This window comes from Agelaius phoeniceus, chromosome 11, assembly GCF_051311805.1.
Source record: "Agelaius phoeniceus isolate bAgePho1 chromosome 11, bAgePho1.hap1, whole genome shotgun sequence".
Lineage (NCBI taxonomy): Eukaryota > Metazoa > Chordata > Aves > Passeriformes > Icteridae > Agelaius > Agelaius phoeniceus.
In genome coordinates this window covers 9,564,386-9,585,730 of record NC_135275.1, presented here as the reverse complement: position 1 = coordinate 9,585,730, position 21,345 = coordinate 9,564,386, and the positions used below count along the sequence as shown (strand labels likewise).

The following is a 21,345-nucleotide window of genomic DNA, read 5'->3' as shown; positions in this document are numbered from 1 at the left end:
CCCATGCTATGTGATGTAGCAACAATGCCACAACTAAAGAGAAAAAAGGGCACAAGACAGGAAATTCCTGGTGCTTTCAAATCCAGCTCTGGAGCAGTGCAGAGATCAAAGGTGAGTTCCAAACTTTGGCCTCACTCTGTCACTCCTTCTGCTTAAATTGTCCAAAAAGTGATGACTTTTTCCTTACAAGCCACTTCTTCCTTGAGGCAAAGCTGAGCCTTTATTTACTTAATCACAGCAATTACTCAGTTGTACAGGTTTGAAAGTTCAAATAACTGAGTACTGAGCAGTTTCACCTCTTGCATTGCTCACACAGCAATGCCTGAGGGGCCTTAATCTAAGTTTGTTATTGCTACCAGAATGAAAGCAGTAAAAGATGGCAAAAAAATTTGAAAAATGTGTAAAAGTAGAAAGATCTTGCAACATCCCACTACCTTTTGAAGCATTTCCCTCTTTAATGTAAATGAGAGAAATCTAATGAACCCAGTCAGAACTGGCCTCGACCAGACTGGGAATGGTGTTTTCAAGTGTGCAAAAGTTGCATCACGGTGGGATCCAAGGCTCTGAGCTAAAAGGCAGTGAGGAAGGAGCACCTTATTTGGGCAGGAAGGGAAATTCATTCATTTCTTGCAGTAGAACTCCTGCTATGCCAGTGCTGCACATTTTTATCTGACCAGATGAAAACATAGAATAATTTCTGAGGTATCTTGGGCTCTGGCCTCACTATTCCCTTCCCTTCATTTTCTAGAAAATCATTCCTACCAACAGTGAATACAATTCATGACCCAAAAGCAAATCAGATTCAGTGAGACCCAGGCAGCCCTATTCACATCCAACAAAAGAAATAAATTATTACTTTTCCTCACTGTGCTTTCTGACAAGGGCAGTGAAGGCTTTACAGTGAAGAACCTTACCTTCTGTTTTTATCTTTAGAGCAGTCCTAACCAAAGCAAATAAAGTAGCGTTGAACATGACGGTCCCATCACTGTTCAGTGGCATGTTCATGGCTACTAACCTCTGAAAATGAGAGAAGGAAAACAAATGCTGATGCTGCTTTCTTTGGAAAAAAAAAAAAAAACAACAAACTCCTGTAATGTTAATTTTTGAAAAGCTGATGTGTTTAAAGAATAGTATTACTGAGAGGAATATAAATTATGCAAGTTCTTCAAAACAAAGTTGAGTTTTCCATCCTACCTGTGTATAATATGCAGCAATTAAGAACAGTATTGCTTCTTTTTTGATTTTCATGACATATATGCTTATACATGTTAAAACTGTACAGAAGATTTCTTGAGCTATTTAATGAGCTAACTTTCAAACACCAAAGCCCAGTTTTTGACTGAGTCCCACTGTGCCAGTACTAGGAACAAAAGCAGTTATTTGAGGGTTATTGAGCAGTTATTTGAGGGCATGCACTCCAGCTGCAGTCGTGTCCCAGCTCCCCAGGGGTTCCTCATGCTCCATAAAACACCAGGTCTGAGCTGTCCCAGCCCATTCATTCCTCAGTAACTCCTCACTGATGTTATGCCACCTTATGCCAGCTACTCAGAACTGCTGTGAAAGGGGCTTTTCTCTTTGGGTCAGCCCATCCTTGCACCAGAGTTCTCCTAGAGCAGCACTGCTGTGACCCTGACTGCCAAAAGGACACAATTTCAGCCATCAAAATCTTTTCCTAATGTCTGACTTGGATTTTCTTCTATTCTAGTTTAAAAGCATTACTCAATGAATAATTGATGTTAGCATATAGACAGATAGAGGTTTGCTTTAAGTATGCCTTGTGACACTGAATTCCAGCCCAGAGGTTTACATGCCAATTTTACCTATTTAGAAAACAGATATACAAGGAATCCAAATGACAGCACTTTGTATCAGTCCTTCAACTAACAGGTTTGATCTTATTCCCAATGAAATCACTAAAATCTCAATATCCATAATTCTGAAGCCATCAAATAATGTAACAATCATTCAGCTCCTTTGTATTGCATTTCAACTTTTACATTAAAATGCCATTAATCCTCATCAAAATTACACATTTTGCCTGAAAGATCCTATATTATTTTAAATTCCCATTAATTTTCTCTCTTCTCACTTGCTGCTACGTATGGTTACACACTGTTATTCACTCCAGCCTGCTCTGTCACCTTGCAGTCAGACAGAATCAGGTGGAACCCACCTTGCAGGCCACTCGGTGAGGGCACAGCTTGCCAAAACCAAGCGGTGGCTGAATCCTTCTCAGCAATGTCACCACATCCAGGTGCTTTATCCTTCCCCTAGAACAACACACATCAGTGAACAAACATCCACTCCCAAAATATGCACCCTGTTCTGCTTGTTTTTACCAAATAAATGATGTCAGAGAAATGGTCTAACTTACTTTGCTTCAGGGTCATATTCTGACCATATTCTTTTGAATTCATCCAAGTGATGGGGGCCCAGAATAGACCAGTCACGTGTCAAATAATCAAAATTATCCATAATGACGGCCACAAATAAGTTTATAATCTAAAAAAAATAGTAATTAAGAACAATCTTCCTTGATTATTTTGAATTTTTATCAATTCAATATGTATTAGCTTAAGAACTCAAGTGAATCAATAGTTGTTGGCAAATATCATCAAATATCACTGAAAATATTTGCATTTAACTAAATGCAAGTCTATCAAATAATGACATAACAAGAACATGGTATTTTAGAGTACTCCATCTTATGACATAGGCTACAACACAGTTTTGTCTCTCTTCCTTGATTTACCATATCCCACTACATCAAACTGAAGAATGGATTCAATGCACACATTATGACACAGTGTGTGTCTCAGGAATAGGATTCAATTTCATGTCAATACATTTTGTTAACACAGAAGGTGATACAGAGCAACAGAACACATGTTTACATCAGTTCACAGAATTTTGTTGGACCACTCTCCTTCTGCAAGGAAACAATTGCTGTGAATAGAACAAATTAATCAGCTTATACCAGACACCTGCAATGAGGAAAAACATATTTCAATTATTATTTCATAGCAAATAATCCATTTCTGCCACAGATTAGGGTGAAAGGTTACTGTTCACTTCTCATGTGCCACACATGAGGACACTTGTAGAGATGCAAATCCAAATTCCACTAAGTTTAAACAAAACAAACAGCATTACTGCTCAGTCATGGGAATTGCAGCTCCATTATTAATGAATATTTAATGGTACCACTGAGAAATGCATGAAATAACAGCTATGAAAAGACTGCTAACTCAGCTCACTCAGCCAACCACCCTGCACATGTGTGCAGTCAGAAGAAACCACCACCATGGGAATTTAGAATCATGGAGTAGTTTGGGTTGCTAAGGACCTCTGAAGGTCATGTACACCAATTCCCTGCAACAATCAAGGACATCTTCAGCTGGATCAGGCTGCTCAGGGCTCTGTCCAACCAAACTTTGGATATTCCCAGGGATGGGGGTCATCTACCACCCCTCTGGGCAACCTGTGCCAGTGTTTCACCACTCTCACTGTAAAAAATTGGTAGAAAATATAGTATTTAAGACTCTGTATGAGAAAACATAACCTTGCCAAAATATTTTGGATATGAGATTTTCAGTCATATTCTCAACACTCTACTCTTCATTCAGAAGAAAGCAAAATGCCAAAGCTCATTGCTGTAATAAGCACAAGCTAAACTCACCAAAAATGCACAGAGCATGTAAAAACTGATAAAATAAATGATGGCAAAATTGCTTCCACATGTGTATTCTTCCCCAGGATTATAATCAGATTCTGGATCACAGCGCTTTCCAGGCAAACATGCCAGCATGATTTCCTGCCAGGCTTCTCCAGTTGCACACCTTCATAACAGCACAAAGATAAATTCAGCATCATTTGATCAAGATGGATTCAAAATGAATTCATTTGTTACATTCTGTACACATGTATACAAGCAAAAATGTGAAGACTGACTATGAAGATTTCAGAGAAGGAACTAATTAAAGAAAAGTGTAGAGCAAGTTTTAGAACTGACAAGCATAATCTGACATTGCAGACACATTTTATAAGATAATGTACTAAGGCTTGCATATAAAAACTGTAACCCCAAACTGTGATTTACAAGTTAAATACTTACTGCACTGGAGTTACTGTGTACAAAAGCAGTGTTGTCTATGAAGATCAGTCATAAAATTTCAAAGTACATATTTGTAAAAGATGAACTTTCCCCTGTGTTTGAAGAAATGCCTCTCTCTAATTTCTGTGATCGTTTTTTTTTTTCACAGTTGCATAAAGCCTATGTGCAGTCCCACAGTTTCAAATTTTTAAAAGACAATTACATAATTATGACATCTTTAGCTGTGTTCACTACTGGTGTCAAAGGCATAAAGTGACTTAGATCTCAGTGGGTGATGCCTTTGGTGTCAGGAATGTCCTGCCAGTTTTTCCAGCCAGATGAGTAACAATGCACAGGAGCTGAATTACAGAATCTCAGGCAAAGACAGCTCAAGGTTGTCACCTTTAGAGGCATCCCTGTCCCATGTCATTCTCTCCTTACATTCTCCAGGACATTTTGAAGCACTCCTGGCAAATGTTTGCCTTCTTCTTAAATTCTCCAGAGATGGAAATCCTGTAATCCCCCCCCACCCTGAGGATTTAGCTGCCTTCACCATCAGGAAGCTTCTCCTATGGCTCATCTCATATCTCCCTTCTGCAAGTTACACCCTCTCCAGCAAATGTAAAGAACAGTTTATTTCTTTATATTTGCAATAATTTTTAATTTCTCCAAGTTATCACACAAGTTGCACTTCTAAAGATACCACCAGTAAGGGCAGAGCCTTTTGCAGCTTTCCCCATGCTCAGGCAGGTTGATTCTGGGCCATAGGTTTGGGCTGTGCCTGAGTGCTGCCCAAAGGAGGAGTTTCACAGGAGCTGGGAGGAGTTGGCTCTGCATCACCCCCTTGGAACCCTCTGTGCCAAAGGACACTCAGCACACAGCACAAACAGGAGGTGCCCGTTGAGCTGAACTGATTCTCACTTGCAAACACATTTTGCACATTTTTCATAGATCGGTGAAATGGGATGTGTATTTCAGGAGAGTGAGTATATACTGAGTGAGAGTTAAGGTTTGCTCACCTGAAGAGGAGAAGCACAGCTTGGGGGAAAGTCTGAAAATTGTTGTTTCTGTTTATTTGATTGTTGTCCCTCATGGCCACTTTTCCAAATACCTACAATAAACCAGAATTTTGACTCTCATTCCAGTGACCTGTGCTGTCAGAGGCTGTAGACCTTGCAATCTAAACTTCCTTCAGGATGCATGAAATTTCACAAAAAACTTGCATTGCGCTTTAGATTTTTCATTATATATATATAAGTGCAGTAAATTTATCACATAAACAAGGAAAAAAAAGCAGCACAGCAAGTTCTTCTCCTGTGTCTTTTGGAATTTCCTGATCAAGAAAATCAAGAGCCAAATAAAGATTTTTCCATTACTCTGAAAGCTCAGCCTTACACATAGCACCACTATCAAAGGGATGTTTCAATAAGCAACTTAAGCAACAAGTCTCAAACACGTTGTACTGTTGTTTAGTGCTAAAAAAATCTTTAATTACCTGCATTCCAATGACAGCATAGATGAAGAACAGCATGGCTATCAGAAGGGCAACGTAAGGCAGGGCCTAGAAAGGGACAGGTTCTTTTAATAATCTCACACCATCATTTCTATTTCAATTTGCAAAAGTAATTTCTCGGTTCAACACAGACTTTTCCAAGGTTTTTCTTCCTATGCAAGTGCTTAAAATGTTATTACCTGTCATTCTTAATACTTTGCTGCATGCAATGCATACCAGCTTCATTGTATTTTAAATTACTTCTGCCAGCAATCCAGAGGGAAGGATCATCTTTAGTGTTTTTAATTTTACTTTCATTACTGACTCTGACAACCCAAAGATACTTTGCTCTATACAGTTACAGAGTTTCATTAACTTCACATTCATCAGTTTCCAGGAGCAATGATTCATGTATCTATTTCACTTATGAAATTGGTTTCATGTAAAACATGTGTTAAATTCTTCTTTTCCAGTCATCTAATAAAAATGTGTGGAAGCATGAAATCTGTGTATGTCAAACCTATCACATCTCTTTTAAATATGCCAAATATTTTTCCAGAAGTATCATCAAAACCTCACAGTAACAGCTGATATTAAATGACAAAGAATGACCCTTAGACTCCCAGAAGTAATTGGTGAAAATAATTTTGGCATTAGTATGCAAATATATTTCAATATATCATTATTGATAATATTAACTTAAAAATATATTTTTGCATTCTACAGGGTATTGCTTCCTAAAATTTGGTGTATAAATGGCTGCAATTATAAAGCAAATTGAAATAACTTGTGCTAACCTGAAATGACTTGATAAATGTCCAGAGTAATGTTCTGATTCCTTCTCCTCTGCTCAGCAGCTTCACCAACCTCATCACACGGAAGAGACGGAAAAAAGTGATGGAGATGCGAGCGCTGTCCTCAGAGTTCTGAAGAGCATCAGGAGAAGTCAAACCAAATACAAACCCAAACATGCAACACTTCCAGAAAAACAACATAAAATGCAAAGGTGGAAGAGGTAAGAGTTGGAAATGTCTCAAGAGCCTGTTCACCTTGATAACCATGGTATGAAAGGAAAAATTACATGCTGAAAACACAGGACCTGTAGAAATGCTTCACACACCACATGCATTTCCAAGTTTTCTGGTTTGTTAATAGGATCATATTGGGTTTGTTTGTAATAGACTCCAATAGAACACTGACAATGGATGCAAACCACTGCATAACACCTTTGCAGTCAGACAGGAATGAAAAATACAGAAAAACTTGGTGGAAAAAAGACATGGTAAAAAGAATAAACTCAAGTATAGGTAAAACCACTGGGGTCACTTTACTGATCTTACCCCAGACTCATCAGTTGTGACTGTTTCAGTTGGCTTTGGCTTTAAGAAATTAAGAACATTAAATATTAAAATCAAATAAAATATAAAAAAAGTAAAGTTAGCTTAACCATAAGCAAAACTAAGAACATTTTAATTTCTAAATGAAAATTAACATCTTTCAACTCAATATATGTCCTGAATAAAACATTAATTCCCTTATTAGACCATCCTCTTATCTGTTAATGTTGGCTGACTCATAATAAAAACTGCTGGTATAAAATAAGTTCAAAAGATTCAATGGAAAGTAAATACAAAATAAAAGATCTGCTCCTATGTAGGCCAAAAAAAGTTAGCCATCAATTTTCACAGGTTGCATGAAATCATAGCAGGAAGCCCACCTAAAACTGAAGAACAAAACTCTGGGGCCAAACTAGCCTGTCAAGGAGATTTTCTACTCTGCCCTTTTTGAAGATTAGTGGCTCCATCACTGGAATCTCACCAGAGGCAAGTAATTTGTGTTTGCTAGCACAGCAGGAGCTCCCTGAGAGCAGAGTGAATTCACTGAGGTGACTCAGTGATGAGCTCTGGGTGTTGCAGTGGCCCAAAGGACAAAAAGGGACATCAATTTCTCAGCCCCACGCCCTGGGGGCTGAGCCTGCCCCAGCGGTGCAGGGAGGCAGCTCCTGAATTCCCTCCCTGAGCTCAGGGAACAGGACCAGGCCTGGAGAAAGGGATCAGGATTTGATCGATCCTTTTGGGACAGGTCTGGGCAGCCCTCAGCAGCTACAGGGAGCAGAGAGGCTCCAAACTGTGTGTGCTGGGAGGAACATCTCACTTTTCTCCTTTTGTTCTCTCTGATTTTGAAGAAGCTTTCCTGAGAGCCTAAATGGTCACACACTTCTCAGAGCAGGCAGCAAAGCTTAAAGGACCAAAGTTCTGTGCTTGCTTGTGCAATGACAAACTTGCAGCAGCTTCTTCCAAAACTGGAGTGTCTTTAAAAACATTTATAGCACTAGAAAAAAAGGGATTCTGGATGTTAGATCCCAGTGATGAGTCTTACCCTCTTGCCTAAAATATCCTCCTTTTAAAGAGGCACCTTTCAACAATTCCTGTCACTCAGAGCAGCCATGAACACAGTGCCAGCCCAGAGCTGCTCCAGCACCAGCCACACTCAGTGCCACCCTCCACCTACTCAAATCTCACAGGCTGCTGGTACTCAAGATAACACTTGAGGAGAAGGAAGGGAAAAGAAAGGAGCTGGTTCCTTTGAAAATATGTTATGCAAACTTATTATGGTAAAGAAAAGCAACAAGAGGTAGTAGTTTTAAAAAATCAGATCATTATTAAAATGCTAATTGTGTTCTCTATTACTTTTTTCTTTAATATAAAGGCATCACTTGGGGGAAATAAGGTAAAAATAATGGTTTTCTAAACTCTGTGACAGTTATGTATGGATAAATTACTGCCCTGCCAGGATATCAATATATTCTGAAACAAATAATTTTTTAACTGTATAAAGGATTATTAATAAACTTATGCATTAAATTAACAAAAACCCAGATCTCCTTATTAAACTTCAGCAAGCAGAGTATTTGTCAAACTGGCTGTAACATCTAAAATTTCTAAGAACTTATATCAAATAGATGGAAAATCCACTGCTAAGGGAAGACAACTGCTTCATTAGAAATTCTCTGTATATTTCAACAATTTGAAATAAAATCATCAAAATCTAATCAAGGAAAACTTCATTATCACAAACACCATAAATGTCAAAATATCACAGATCATGGAAGCAATCTTGCAAAGCTGCCTACCTAAATTAATCCCAAACCTGCACCAGTGCACACAGACCCACACTGCTACTGACTTTTAGCACAGAAAAAAAATCCTTTTGGTCTGAAGCTTGAAAGAAAAAAGGTTTAATTACACCTTCTGCAGATGAAGCCTGAAATGTCATATTAATCTCTGGTGACTGACTCAGGTTGAGCTTGATACTTTCTTAAATAGTGAGCAAATTACTTAATTTGCTTTGGTATTTTGTATGATCAAAAAGTGAACATAGTATTTGACAGATAGAGATCAGATTAAATTACAGTATCATCACAAATTGACACTAAAAAAAATGAAATAAAATTTTAGGGTTGGCATTTGGGAATTTTTCCTACTGTGTTTTATGGGAGGAGGATGGGGCCCCAAATAAGTTAGCATGAGTATTAGGATGGTAATATATAAAGGGATAGATGACACCAGAAAAAGGATACTTTGGTCCTTCATGTTTTCATTTAATCACTTTTCCAAATGCAAAATTAACGAGTTTGCATTATGACTTGGTTATGAACAAAAATATCTCAAAAGGAAAAGTCAGTAAAAAAAATTCTTTCCACATAAAACTCTCTAAGTAATTACTTAATTCTCATTTTTAAAAATGCAGAGGTCAGATTACCCAACCTATGTGATCAGCTCTACTGGAGCTGCTCTGGAATGATGATCCCTCATTTTATTTTTTGTCAGGAGGTCACTGAAGGGACTTGTGTTTGCACAGTGGTGTATGCCCAGGACTGCCCAATGCACACTCCCCTCACAAATCTCTCTTCCTCAGCTTCTTTGGACTAAGAAGTTCCAATTGCCTGGTTCTGATGGCTGATCTGATGCTGCTGGGGTGTGCTAGGATGTCATATGCAAGAAATTACAAATTATGGACACTGGAAAGTGCAGGCCAGTAATGAAAAATAAAAACACTCTGTTCACAAAAAGCAAATTGTACAATAATGCCAAGGTGAAGATAAATCTAGAAACAAAGAACATGAACTCCTGAAACAAGAGGAGTTTCTCCTACTGAAGGTGAAAGTGTTCATCACTGGGCAAGCATTTTGGGTTTGACATCTTAGGGTGTATCTAATTTTTATCCTCTTTGGCATTTCCCTCTGATAATACAGCAGCTTAGTTTATTTTACTAATACCAATTTTAATGAAGCTAGTGTAGTGATACACCACAAAAGAAAACATTATTCATACTCATTTATAAAGGAAATGCTCATCTGGGAGACAAAGTTAGTTAATGGTTACGTGTGTCCATCCAGCATGAGGCAATGCTCAGATCTGGGAAACTGAGCTAAAGATAAGACAATCTTCAGCAACAATAACAGACAGACTGACAAAAACAGAGTGTCTGCTTCCTACAGATAAGGGAAAACCAGAGTGCCCAAGCACTCAGCCTGATTTGCAGCCCCAGAGACATCTCGTGCACACACACACCTAAGAAGGTGGCACATTTTGAGTTTGTACATGTAGGGAAGTCTAAGAATAGGCTTGAGACTGAGGGGGACAGGCTGAGCAGAGGGATGGTATCTGCTGACAATAAGGTAAATAAAATCCCCTGTGGTCAGACAATCTACCTCCAGCCTCCTCTTTGCTCTCATTTTCCACCAATCATTCCAATGCTGCTTGGTCCCAAACGCTTTGGGACTGGCTGGTCATTACTGGGATTCTTTTGTCCCCCAAAAAGTGGAACTGTGTGATTCCTAAGATGGCAGGTGTGCTTCTGTCTGCTACAAGTCTGGCAATGGTCACAGCTGGAATAAATGGACAATTTCTGCTTTCCCTGCTTGGGACTGACAGCCACCCTGCAGCGAGGGGAGTGAGCACAGGCACTCCCCGTGGCTCTGCCTGTTCTGTCAGCCATGGACCAGTCACACCCGAGCCCAGGGCAGCAAAGCACTTCACAGCCAACCCCTAAATACTTCAAATAGGCAGTGATATATGATTTTAATTTTTTACTTAATTGAAGTGCAACACAACAGTTTTCTTCCTCAAACAATCCCAATCCTCCAAAAAATATAACCAATGATCAGTCTAAATTTCTGACTCACTGATGAAAATGTTTGCAACCTGCTACCAATTTTGGTCAAGTACTAATGCTGCTTATGAAAAATTTAGCACATTTCCTAAACAGGAACTCCTTGTTACACAAATGTTTGCAACAAATGTTAAAAATAAACATCCTGACTATAAAGAACTTCAGTGTCAAACTGTGAACAGTGTGAAACAGATTGGATCATGCCTTGGAAGCAAACTCTGTGCTTAAACAAAAAATAAACATGGTGAAAACCAGTGATGTTAGTAAATGGTGCTGGTCCAAAGCTTCTTTTTTACATATTGTGCCAAAGGGTCCAAGAGCATGTCAGAACAAATGACACATGATGATAATGTCCTCATCACCATAATCAAAGAAGGAAGCATCTGAATGACAAACACACATGATGACAATAGCATTTATAGCAAAACATTCAGGTTGCCAAAATATCTCCAGAAATATGTGCTGTGAGTCCATGTGCATAAACACACACAATTTGTTCAGAGAATAGTTACTGCAATTCAGATGTGAGCAAGACATTTTCATTGTCTTATCAGTGCTCTCTATATTCCCTGTTCAACATGAACCAAATGCCCATAGACATTAATTCATTAAAATTTTAAGTCAATGTGAGAAACTTCTGAAACTATTTTTTATAAGTGTCTCTTCCACTGTAAAATATGTATTTAAGTTCTAAAGTCACAATTAATATTTTTTATTATATTATAACTAATAAAAAATTATTTCTGGCTCCAAATTAGATATTATGACACTGCAGAGATTTGATATTGCACTAAGACTTGACACTAATGAAAGCAAAGCTGTATGAGAACACAGTTTTCTGAGCTACCCTTAAGCCTAAAAGAGAGATGTTTGCAGAAGTTTACAAAATCTATCAACAGTATCCAAAAATACAAATTACTAGCACCAACACCAACACCCAAGTTCTAACAAATGATAGGGGTGCATAAAGTTGCACTCAAACTAAATTGGACTGCTCTTGTTCAAAGCTGAATCCTGACTCTTACAGGAGGCAGACATGGGGCTTTACTCCACTCCTCCACACAAGCACAAGATCAAGATTTGGGGCAGATGGGTTTTCCTGAGGGGCTCAGGAGGAAGACACAAATGCTGTTCCTTTAAGCCCTATTTCAGCAGAAAACCTGAAGGGATTTTTATGTCAAGAATAAAATCATTCCTATAAAGATGTCATTAATAATTTACATAAAAGATGAGGAAAGGGAACTCTCCGTTATTTTCTCAACATTTTGGCAGCACATGAATGGTAAAAGAAACTTAAATAAAAAATGTGAATTAAAACCTTCACAACCACTACTGCAACAATGTGATCATGCTTCTGAGTCATTCAGTGTTGGTCATCCAAATGGCTTCTGAGCTGACAATAAGATCATTTCTATACAGTCAGGCCAGATTGAAACTTGTATCTTATTTCCTTTAACAACTTATTTATTCAGATTTTATTTCCAATTTATTTCTCTCTCATTCTCATAAGTTATTTACCCCCTCTCCCAGACAGCACTGACCACACTTTGTGTCTGCCAATCATTACTCTGCATTTTTAATTGAAAAAGAACCATTTCCATGACCACACAAGATCTTGCATGACATGTGAAAGTTTCTGAAAACAAAAGGCCACAGAGCCCAGAAGTAATTTTACAGGTTTTAGTAGTGATTTTAATTTTTTATTGCTACCACATGTATATTTACTTATATATACTTGCCTCTAAAAATTTCTAAAAATAAAATGAACATGAAAACCAATTAGGTTCATAAAAGAAGGAGGTTGAAGAAAGGGATATTAAATGAAAGAGTAAATTAAAAAGATAATAATAGATAACATTTTATTTCCAAAATATATGCTGCTCTGAGGTGGTTCATTTCTTGAATTGGTCACTGATCCAGCCCTTGGGAATGCTCAGCAATCCTTTAAATTGCTTAATACATTAACAACTGAATTCCACAGGCACCAAAAATATTCAAACTATAGTAGTTCCCTGGATTATGTGAGGAGGTTTCTGGATCAGAAGAATCAGCCTCAGGGAAGCATATATATTCTTGTAAAAGGTTAAAAAATTAACAAAATAAAAGAGATGACATTTATTTTCCAGTATTTAATAGGAAATATTTGAATAATAATAGGAATTATTAATATGATATTTCAAATATTAATAGGTGGTATTTGATAGTTGGAATATTTGAAATCAAGGCAGTTTGTACCTAGACAGTCCAATCCATTCTCCTGTAAAAACTGGGTCAGATGCAAACTTGTTGTGGGCTAGAAGAGCTCACTGGCCTTTGCACAGGACCTGAGCATCCCCAGTGCACGGTCAGGAAGAGGCTGAGCTGTTTCCACAGCACAGGACAATCCCATCTCTGATCCCACAGCAAAGTTTACTTCACACTGGGGATATGAAATATTCACACTCGTGTCTCCCTTGCACTGCTCAACCTAGATGGTCCTGCCCCTACAGTTAGAGCTGTGACAAGATCTGATTTTCTGTCAGTGCTGGTGATTTACCCTGCTCCAAATCAGCCCTCAAACAAGGCTGAGCTTTCTCAGCTCAAGAAGTTTCTATAGTGGGAATTTTCACAGGTGCTGTTTCAACCGTGCTTGAAATCCCATCGGAAACAAAGTCTCATTAACATCTCAACAGAGATGTCGCTTTCCCAGGATCACTGCCAGCCTTAGATAACAAATACAGGTGGAATGGCACAATTCAGATTGCTGAAAAAAATACTGAGGAAAAGATTCTGAAATATTGGATTTGGATGACGGAAATTTACACTCAACTAACTCAAGTAGGAATAGTTCAGTAGAATCAAAACAATGAAAGTAAAAATCTAAGAAATTTCCCTGCACACTCTGCAACATTAAATGTTTCATGTTGAAAATCGGAAATCAAGGCCACAAATATACAGAAACCATAATAGATTCTTGACTTGCACAAACAAAGCACAGAAAAGTGGCAAGACCAGAAACAGACAATGCTTAGTACACAGAGAGTCTGCTGTGCAAAAGTAAAAGAAATCAAAGATGAGCATATTTTCTCTCATGAGAATAAAATGAAACCTAAGAAATGGCAGTGCTGGTTGTTGACTGTGCTGTGTGCTTATCTTGGACATCGTTACTTGGTCTCCAGAATATTTCCAAGACAGCTGTGGGAATTGCTGAATCCCAGCGTTCTCCCCAGCTGACAGCTCAGTCAGAGTTACAGGAGTAACACTGCTGAATACAAGCACATCTGCTTTGGTCATGGAAGCACCTCTGAGCTATCCCTCAACCTCCTCACAGTCAAATACCTTCTGCAGTTATGAGGGACAGCTATTCTAAATGATTGGTGCTTCTACTCTCCTCAAATACTGTGCTCACCTACACCAGTACTACTGGGAATGGAAACCGGGGGTAAATTGCAAACACTTGAGCTGTAAGTCTAAATGCAAAACTTTTCTGGGGAAATAAAACAAACCCTAAAGTAAACAAAACAGAGGGGAAAAAACCAATCAAAATAAATCAGAGGCAGCTTTTACAAATGAACTCCATGAAGAATAACTATACTTCAAGAAAAGTCTCAAAGGGACACTGCAGTTCTGGGCTGACTGACCCTTCCTTCAGTTCACAGGAAGATCCATCCCCACAGAACTGAGAAAAATCAGTCTGAAATCTAAAGGTCAGGATAAAGTTCTTCTACTCCCATGTTCTCTCATCACTCCTCCATTTTCTTTCCAAAATGTCAGTCAGTCATGAGTTTCTCACAGTTTAACACAAGACCAGGAAGCAACCTCAAGGTGAATCTGTTGCACCTATTATGTGCAATGGCCATCAGACAAAATTCTGGTAAATTATGGAGTTTTCCAAGTATTTTAAGAGTAATTCAAACTTCCAAACACTTACTGCAGGATATAAAAACAAAAGGACTGGGGAAAATTAAACATTCTATTTTGCACAGCATGGAAAGCCTGACTTTCTATGTGGCCTTCTTCTGCAACCTCATGAGATATGAACGGCCTCAAAACCCAAAACTCTCACAGAAAAATAAATCATCATTTGTTAAACCAAGCCACTGAAAACTTACAGAATCTTGAATTATTTTGGTCACATTAGTGATTACAAAAAGCAATGGGCTTCAAGTAAGATAGAAACATAAGCTTAAATCCCTTTTTCTAAATATTTTCTGTGCATATATAGAAAAACAATTTTTATTGTCTCACTGTGCTGTGTGCAACTATACAAGTATATAAATAAATAACAGCAGCTTATACAAACATCTGTATCAGTATTTTGGTCTTTGATTCCAGGGTTAAACATACTTTTATAAAAAAGGACCTTTTTGGGATTAAGTTTACATTTTCTGTATTTCTTGATGACAGCAATTACTTTTTAGTGCATGAACAGTTGCTACTTACATTAACTTCTGTTATAGCAATATCAACGACGCTACCAACAACAATTAAGGCATCAAAAGTGTTCCATGCATCAGTGAAATAGTGCTGTTAGGACAAGCATTCAGCAGAAAGAGAGCAAGAGAAAAACACAAACAGAAAAAGAGAAGAAAAGGACAGTGTTATAACACAGAAACACTCTAGGCTTCTCTGATGTACCACTATACAATCTAAACTTTCCCTTTCATAGCTAAAAAAGATTGGTAGAAAAAAAAGGCTATTTATTTCCCATATCAACATAATTGACCTATGACTGGTCTGTACTCAAAACTTTAGAAACATCAGATCAAAATCTGTGACTTGTCCAGATGATGGAAATAGTGGGGAGACAGAGAAAGAGAAGTAGGGACTGGGGAAAGTAAGCTGGGATATACTCACATCAGCTTCACTGAGAACGACGTCTACTATGCTGCCAATAACGATGAGGGAGTCAAACGTATTCCAGGCATCACTAAAATAGCCCTGAACAGAGCAGGCAGGGTGCAAACGTTTGTGATTACACATGAAATGTCAAATATTTGCATACTTCTGTTTAGTTTTGCATAAACAGAAATTAGTTAAACAAAACCTGTGGTCTAATGAGAAAACAAAACAAAAACCAAACAATATTGCCTACTGAAGGAAAAGCAACATATATGTGCATGTGTGTGTATATATATAATTATATATATACATGTACAGACACACACACAGACATACACACACTCTACACATGCAGAACACACCATCAGATAAGCACGATGCTGGCAAGCAAGCCATCATCCAAAATTGCCTTTGGGCTTCTAGCAAGGCTGAAGTATTCTAGCATAAATACCCTAATGAGGACAACAAGGCCCCTTTTATTATATTTCTGCAAGACCAAGCCAATTGAAACCTCCTTATCATCAAGGATTTTGTGATAGTCTTATCTAAGTGGCTGGTAAAAATATTCAAAGGGTCATGTCTCATCACTGGCTAAACATGCACAGTTATTAATGTGAAACTGTGCACAAAGATTAGAGAACTGACTTAATCTTCTGTTCATAAACTAGGTCTAATATAGGAACTCATCCCACATTTGCAGTCAGAGGGTGATTCTGTAGCCAGTGAAGCCAGTGAACCACAGCAACCCAACCTGAACAATTTCTTAGTGCTTTTGGTTGGTGCAGCCAGTCCAGTGTCTGAAAACTCATTTTAATCAACTGCTTCACCACTCTTCTGATGCTTTATGCCTTTGAATATATTTCCCCCATGTGTGTTCCTGGGACATGGCTGCAAAGGGTTATAAAGATCTATTATGCAATTAGCTGACTATGGGCATAAAACAGCACATTTGAGCAGAGGTTCTTCAGAAGAATCCTCCAGGCAGGTTCCAGTGTGGAACAAGTCAAGATGTAATACAACTGTTAAGATATCTATGGAGACCAGAGGTTTCTGTAGCATGTGGCTTCTTCCTACTTATTATAGAAATCCAGAACTGCAAAAATTACTGAACTTGCCCTATACCTCATTCAAATGTATTAAAGTATCAGTCTACCATGACTAAGGAATGTGCATTAAATGAGAAAAGTTGGAATGTACATTTTGTACATGTACATTTCTTGGTAATTAATTTTAAAATACTAACTTTTCAGCCACTATTGAAGTTCTAAAATAATATATTTAGCAAGAAGCTTAAAATTACAAACGTGCTAACCTAACAGCTAGTTACACTTTTTATTACACTGTTTGCTCTAAGATAATGTTTTAGCTGAGTAGTTTAAGTTATTACATGAGTTGTTAGCAGAGAAAAGAAAAATCGGTTCCAAAATCGATTTTAGAATTGGACTGATATTTTTTTCAAGGTTTTAAACTGTTAGAATTTCTAGTAATTTCACAGTTTAAAGTAATGCACCTGAGTACATTAATATTTGAAAAGAGGCTTTTTTTGATTGGAAATTTCCTCTTGGAGACTATGAGAGAGCTGCTACAGTAGACAACAGCTCCACATTCTTGGAGAGGAAGCAGGGTCAGGAAAGGCTCATTATGTTTCTAATGCTTTCCATCATTCCTTTGTCTAAGGAAGGGGCTGAAAGAGGAAAATTGATCAGAGTATTATCTCTACAACTCTTTGCACTTCTCTGGTTCTTTGGGATCAACCATCAATACCAGTTTTGGGCAAAAAGCCAGTGCTCTTGGATTTGGCCTCCTGAGGAAATGCCTTCACTCCTAAGAGCTCTTGCACAATTCCCTGCTGCTCCCTCCTTACCCTTCCTGCTCATGGGAACAAGCAATTCCCAAAGCTTTACTGAGAATCACACTGAATCGCCCAACAATATTGAATTTTATAATCCTAATGAGATTAGCAGCTGCCAACCAATTAAAGGGAGCTGCTCTCATCATGTTCTTCCTGATCATTTGCACTCCTTATTTCTAAGCATCTTCCTTGATTTTAGAATAGCAATATTTCTATCTATATATACAAAAAATAAGAGACTATTGGCAAACAGCAAACACATAATCAGCACAATCCTGAGCTGTGCTATCCATCTTCCTCTACAATGGGAACCAAAAAAGGTCCTCCAAATAAAGGATAATTTCAGCTACAGAAAAAGTTACTTTACTAGACATGCTACAAGATAAAGCACTGAAATAAAAAATCACATTTTGATTCAATACAGCTAAAACACTTTACACACTTATTTATTTATTTTATGAAACCTTTTCCATCAGTATAGACAAATATTGTTCAAACTAATATGTAAAGCAAAAGCATACAAATAAACAAAAAACTAAGAGAAAATAAAGATGGTTTTGGAAAAGGGAGGAATGGACAAGTCACAGCAAATAAACATCATGCAAATAAGTTGTTTTCACCACTGCAAGGACCCAAGATCAATTCACTTACTAGCCATCTTTCCTTTTTTCTTACAAAAATCTGATGTAAAACGACATGGAAAATCATTACAAGTTTAAGCAACAACTGGCTACCAGGAGGCTGTACATACGGTCTGTGTGGATGGATAATTTTTGATTCCAAAGCTGTATTTTGTTTTGAATGGCACTGAACCATGCTGAGTAACAGATTTTAGAAAATGTGAGGAAAAAGACCTGTTCTTTTAGCTTATATTATGAAAAATTTGCTCATTGAGAAATGCCGAAGGACAAAATCACAAATCCTGGGGAATAGGTAGGCATAAAGAATTAGCAACAAAATATCTTTCCAGACATCTACCACATAAATATTTTAGTTCTTTTAGTACTCTCTTGGAAAATTTTGGGGCCTCATTCTGCAAAGCCTTGTGATCCAATCTCCCAGTCAAGTGTGCCAGACACTCAGCACCACCTTTACTACTGAGCACTTCTCCAGGTTTTATGTATTCCAGAGCTGCAAGGCAGCCTGCAGTGCCTTGGTTTTACACAACACAATATCATAGGAAGAGCATCAATAATTTATAGTAGCCTTAAGTTTATATGACCAGCAAAATCAAAAGATCACCGTTTTCACAGGACTTTTGTCTGCATATTAAGGGGACACTGTCAAGCAGATGAGATAAAAATTAACAGGTTTTTATCTATTCTTATTTTTACAGAGTTAGAGTTTTTATTTGATGCTTTGAACATCTCTGAAATAACTTTTTAAAGGCAAAAAATTAATAAATAAAACTTTATTCTGTCAGACTAGCCTAAGAGACCCACCCACCAGTGACATAGACATAGAAGAAATTTATCAGTCTTTCCTCATGGACCCTAAAGCAAAGCATTAAGTTTGGTTTCAGATTGTTCCTACTATTATTAAACTTTAATATGAGTTAAAGCAATTAATTGTTGTTTAAAACATGCATCTATTTTGAAATTTAGATTAAAGACATTAAATTTCTGCTTAAGGCTGCTATCTGATTTTTGATTATTAATGAACTATGTAATGTGTTGCCAATAGGTTTTGTTGCAGAGTATCTGATAATTTACAATCTCCAAAGAATAACAGGAACAACCTTAAATATACTTTATTCCTTCCTGTTCATTAGTCTCTTCCAAAAGTCTGATTATCATCATGGTCTTTAAACCTTGTCCTGCTAATTAAAAAGTTTAAGGTGTTCTGCACCTATGGGGGACCAAAATTCAGGAAAGGAGACCTTTCCACTGGCAGTGTCTGCCTTTCACACTCTCAGGGTTCAGATCCAGGGATGTCTCACAGTGAAAGCATCCAGTCAGATAGAAAGCATGTTGCAACAGAATTAAAGCTCAAATTGTACAGAGTCTTAGAGACCAGTTTTAACACATTGCATTTGCTAACAAGTAGGAAGCCCACAGTACAAATGGAGCACTGTGATTTGTACACTCATGATCAGACCACTGTGTTTGGCATTAGCTGCTATTTCTGACTACAGTCACAAGTGCATGGAGAACCATACAAGGATTCACAATCTTCTTTCAAAAAGCAGATGATAAAATGCAGCAAAGTCCTCTGTGCAAAACAAGGATATAGAACAGGAAATACAGATCAGGAAACACAACCAGCATACTCATGACACTGTGGTCCACACAGCTGAGCTATCTCCTCTGGGGCCTCATATTGTGCTATTTTTAATGTGAAACCCTTAGCATTTAAATAAGATAGCTGACACAAAAATACAAATAAATTCATTAGAAAAGTACAATGGACTGGACAGTGCAGAGCGAGACCACGGGAGAGCGGGTAAACGTTCACCCCGAACTCCACAGTTCACATCTCAACACCAGATCTCAAGAGATGGATCACTCCTTCACTTCTGCAGGCAAATAAAGCTGGCTTTGAACCAAGTAGCTCAGGCTGTAGAGCCAATCTCAGTACTACACACAAGCTGAATAAATAGTTTAAAAGTCTGGAAAGCTGTAGTCCAGCTGCTGCAGCCTGAGCTGTGGGCAGCCGTGCCGGGAGCACAGAACTGTCCAGCTCAGAGCACGGATGGGGCTGCACAGAGCCAGGGCTGCTGCACAGCAGCAAAGGGCACAGCTCTGCCAGCCCCTGGGCACATATCCTGGCTGCTTGAAAAGAAAGGCAATGGGAAAGGAAAAGTACCAGCCTTGGATGGTGAGAGCAGTAAACCTCAAATGGCTCATCTGTCTTTTATCAAATTCCAAGTGTAGCAAGTGAGCACGTTTTACTCATTTACCTCACCCAGAATAAACATTAATTTCATTGTACTAAAAACAAATTTAGTCTGTTTGTTCATCATTAACTTCTGCACTTCATTAATGCAGTATGAGAACTGAACAAAAAGGCAGCATTAGCTGCCACAGGATAGTTTTATCTTTTTTTCCATTTATAGTTACCAGTTTCTCTTGCAAATCTACTTCTGAAAATGTGCCTGCATCATTCATATTGACAGTGTCCCTTTAAAACAAGGAATTAACCACTCAGTGTGGGGCCTTCTACCAAATATTATGTATATATAACTGAAAACATAAAAATCTTAAAAGCCTATTGCGTATGTAAATTATTTATGTGTATGTAATACTTGGCTGTGTTTTATAAAATAAAGAAATTATTTTGCATTTTAGAATGGGAAATCATACTGGATACAGGTCTTTACTGGAGATTAAATTAGTGTCAAGTAATGAGTGTAGTATCCAGAACAGGAGATGTAGTAATGTTTCTAACAGGAAATTATTTATCTGATTTAGAAAGAGACATTTTTATTACCTGAAAATATTCCAGATCTCATCAACCACTTTGTTAGATTTTTTTCTGATATCTGCATTTCATTTCCTGGAGTTACATTTCTATTATAATTTCTCTAATAGATAAAGGTGAGAAATGTTGATTCTTTTTGTTATTTGAATAATATACAAGAAGTGTGAAACTCATCATACTTAACTCCTGTGGTGATGACCTAATTAAAGCATATCTTAAACTTACCTTGGGTTTGAATGCAATCAGTTTCAAAACCATTTCAACAGTGAACACTCCTGTGAAAACCATATTCATAATGTCCATGGCATCATTAAATAGCTTAGACTGTCCATAGTGCTGTGAATGAAAAATAAAACACTTACAAAAGTAAAGGCTTTAAAATGTGAACTGAAAGCAAGACAGCCTAAGACAAAGTTGACAAAAAAGCAGCATAGGAAAACATTTAGTAAAATTTGTGAAGCACATCTATATACGTGAAAGATTAGCAGAGTG

At 37.7% G+C, this 21,345-nt stretch overlaps 1 protein-coding gene across 6 annotated transcripts in view; it reads right to left on the bottom strand.

Moving 5' to 3' along the window:
* The window catches only part of CACNA1D (calcium voltage-gated channel subunit alpha1 D), a 169,190-nt gene that overhangs the window by 26,654 nt on the left and 121,191 nt on the right, over positions 1-21,345 (bottom strand). For 4 of the 6 annotated variants that reach the window (XM_077184756.1, XM_077184753.1, XM_077184754.1 and 1 more), the window contains exons 29-39: positions 21,079-21,189; positions 15,597-15,680; positions 15,183-15,266; positions 6,926-6,964; positions 6,383-6,511; positions 5,589-5,654; positions 5,113-5,204; positions 3,680-3,839; positions 2,375-2,502; positions 2,174-2,270; positions 915-1,017 (exon numbers count right to left, since the gene is read on the bottom strand). In XM_077184756.1, coding sequence (XP_077040871.1) covers positions 915-1,017; positions 2,174-2,270; positions 2,375-2,502; positions 3,680-3,839; positions 5,113-5,204; positions 5,589-5,654; positions 6,383-6,511; positions 6,926-6,964; positions 15,183-15,266; positions 15,597-15,680; positions 21,079-21,189 — 1,093 coding nt within the window. The remainder of the gene's footprint in view (positions 1-914; positions 1,018-2,173; positions 2,271-2,374; positions 2,503-3,679; positions 3,840-5,112; positions 5,205-5,588; positions 5,655-6,382; positions 6,512-6,925; positions 6,965-15,182; positions 15,267-15,596; positions 15,681-21,078; positions 21,190-21,345) is intronic. The other 2 variants (XM_077184757.1, XM_077184758.1) reach the window with 1 other exon arrangement.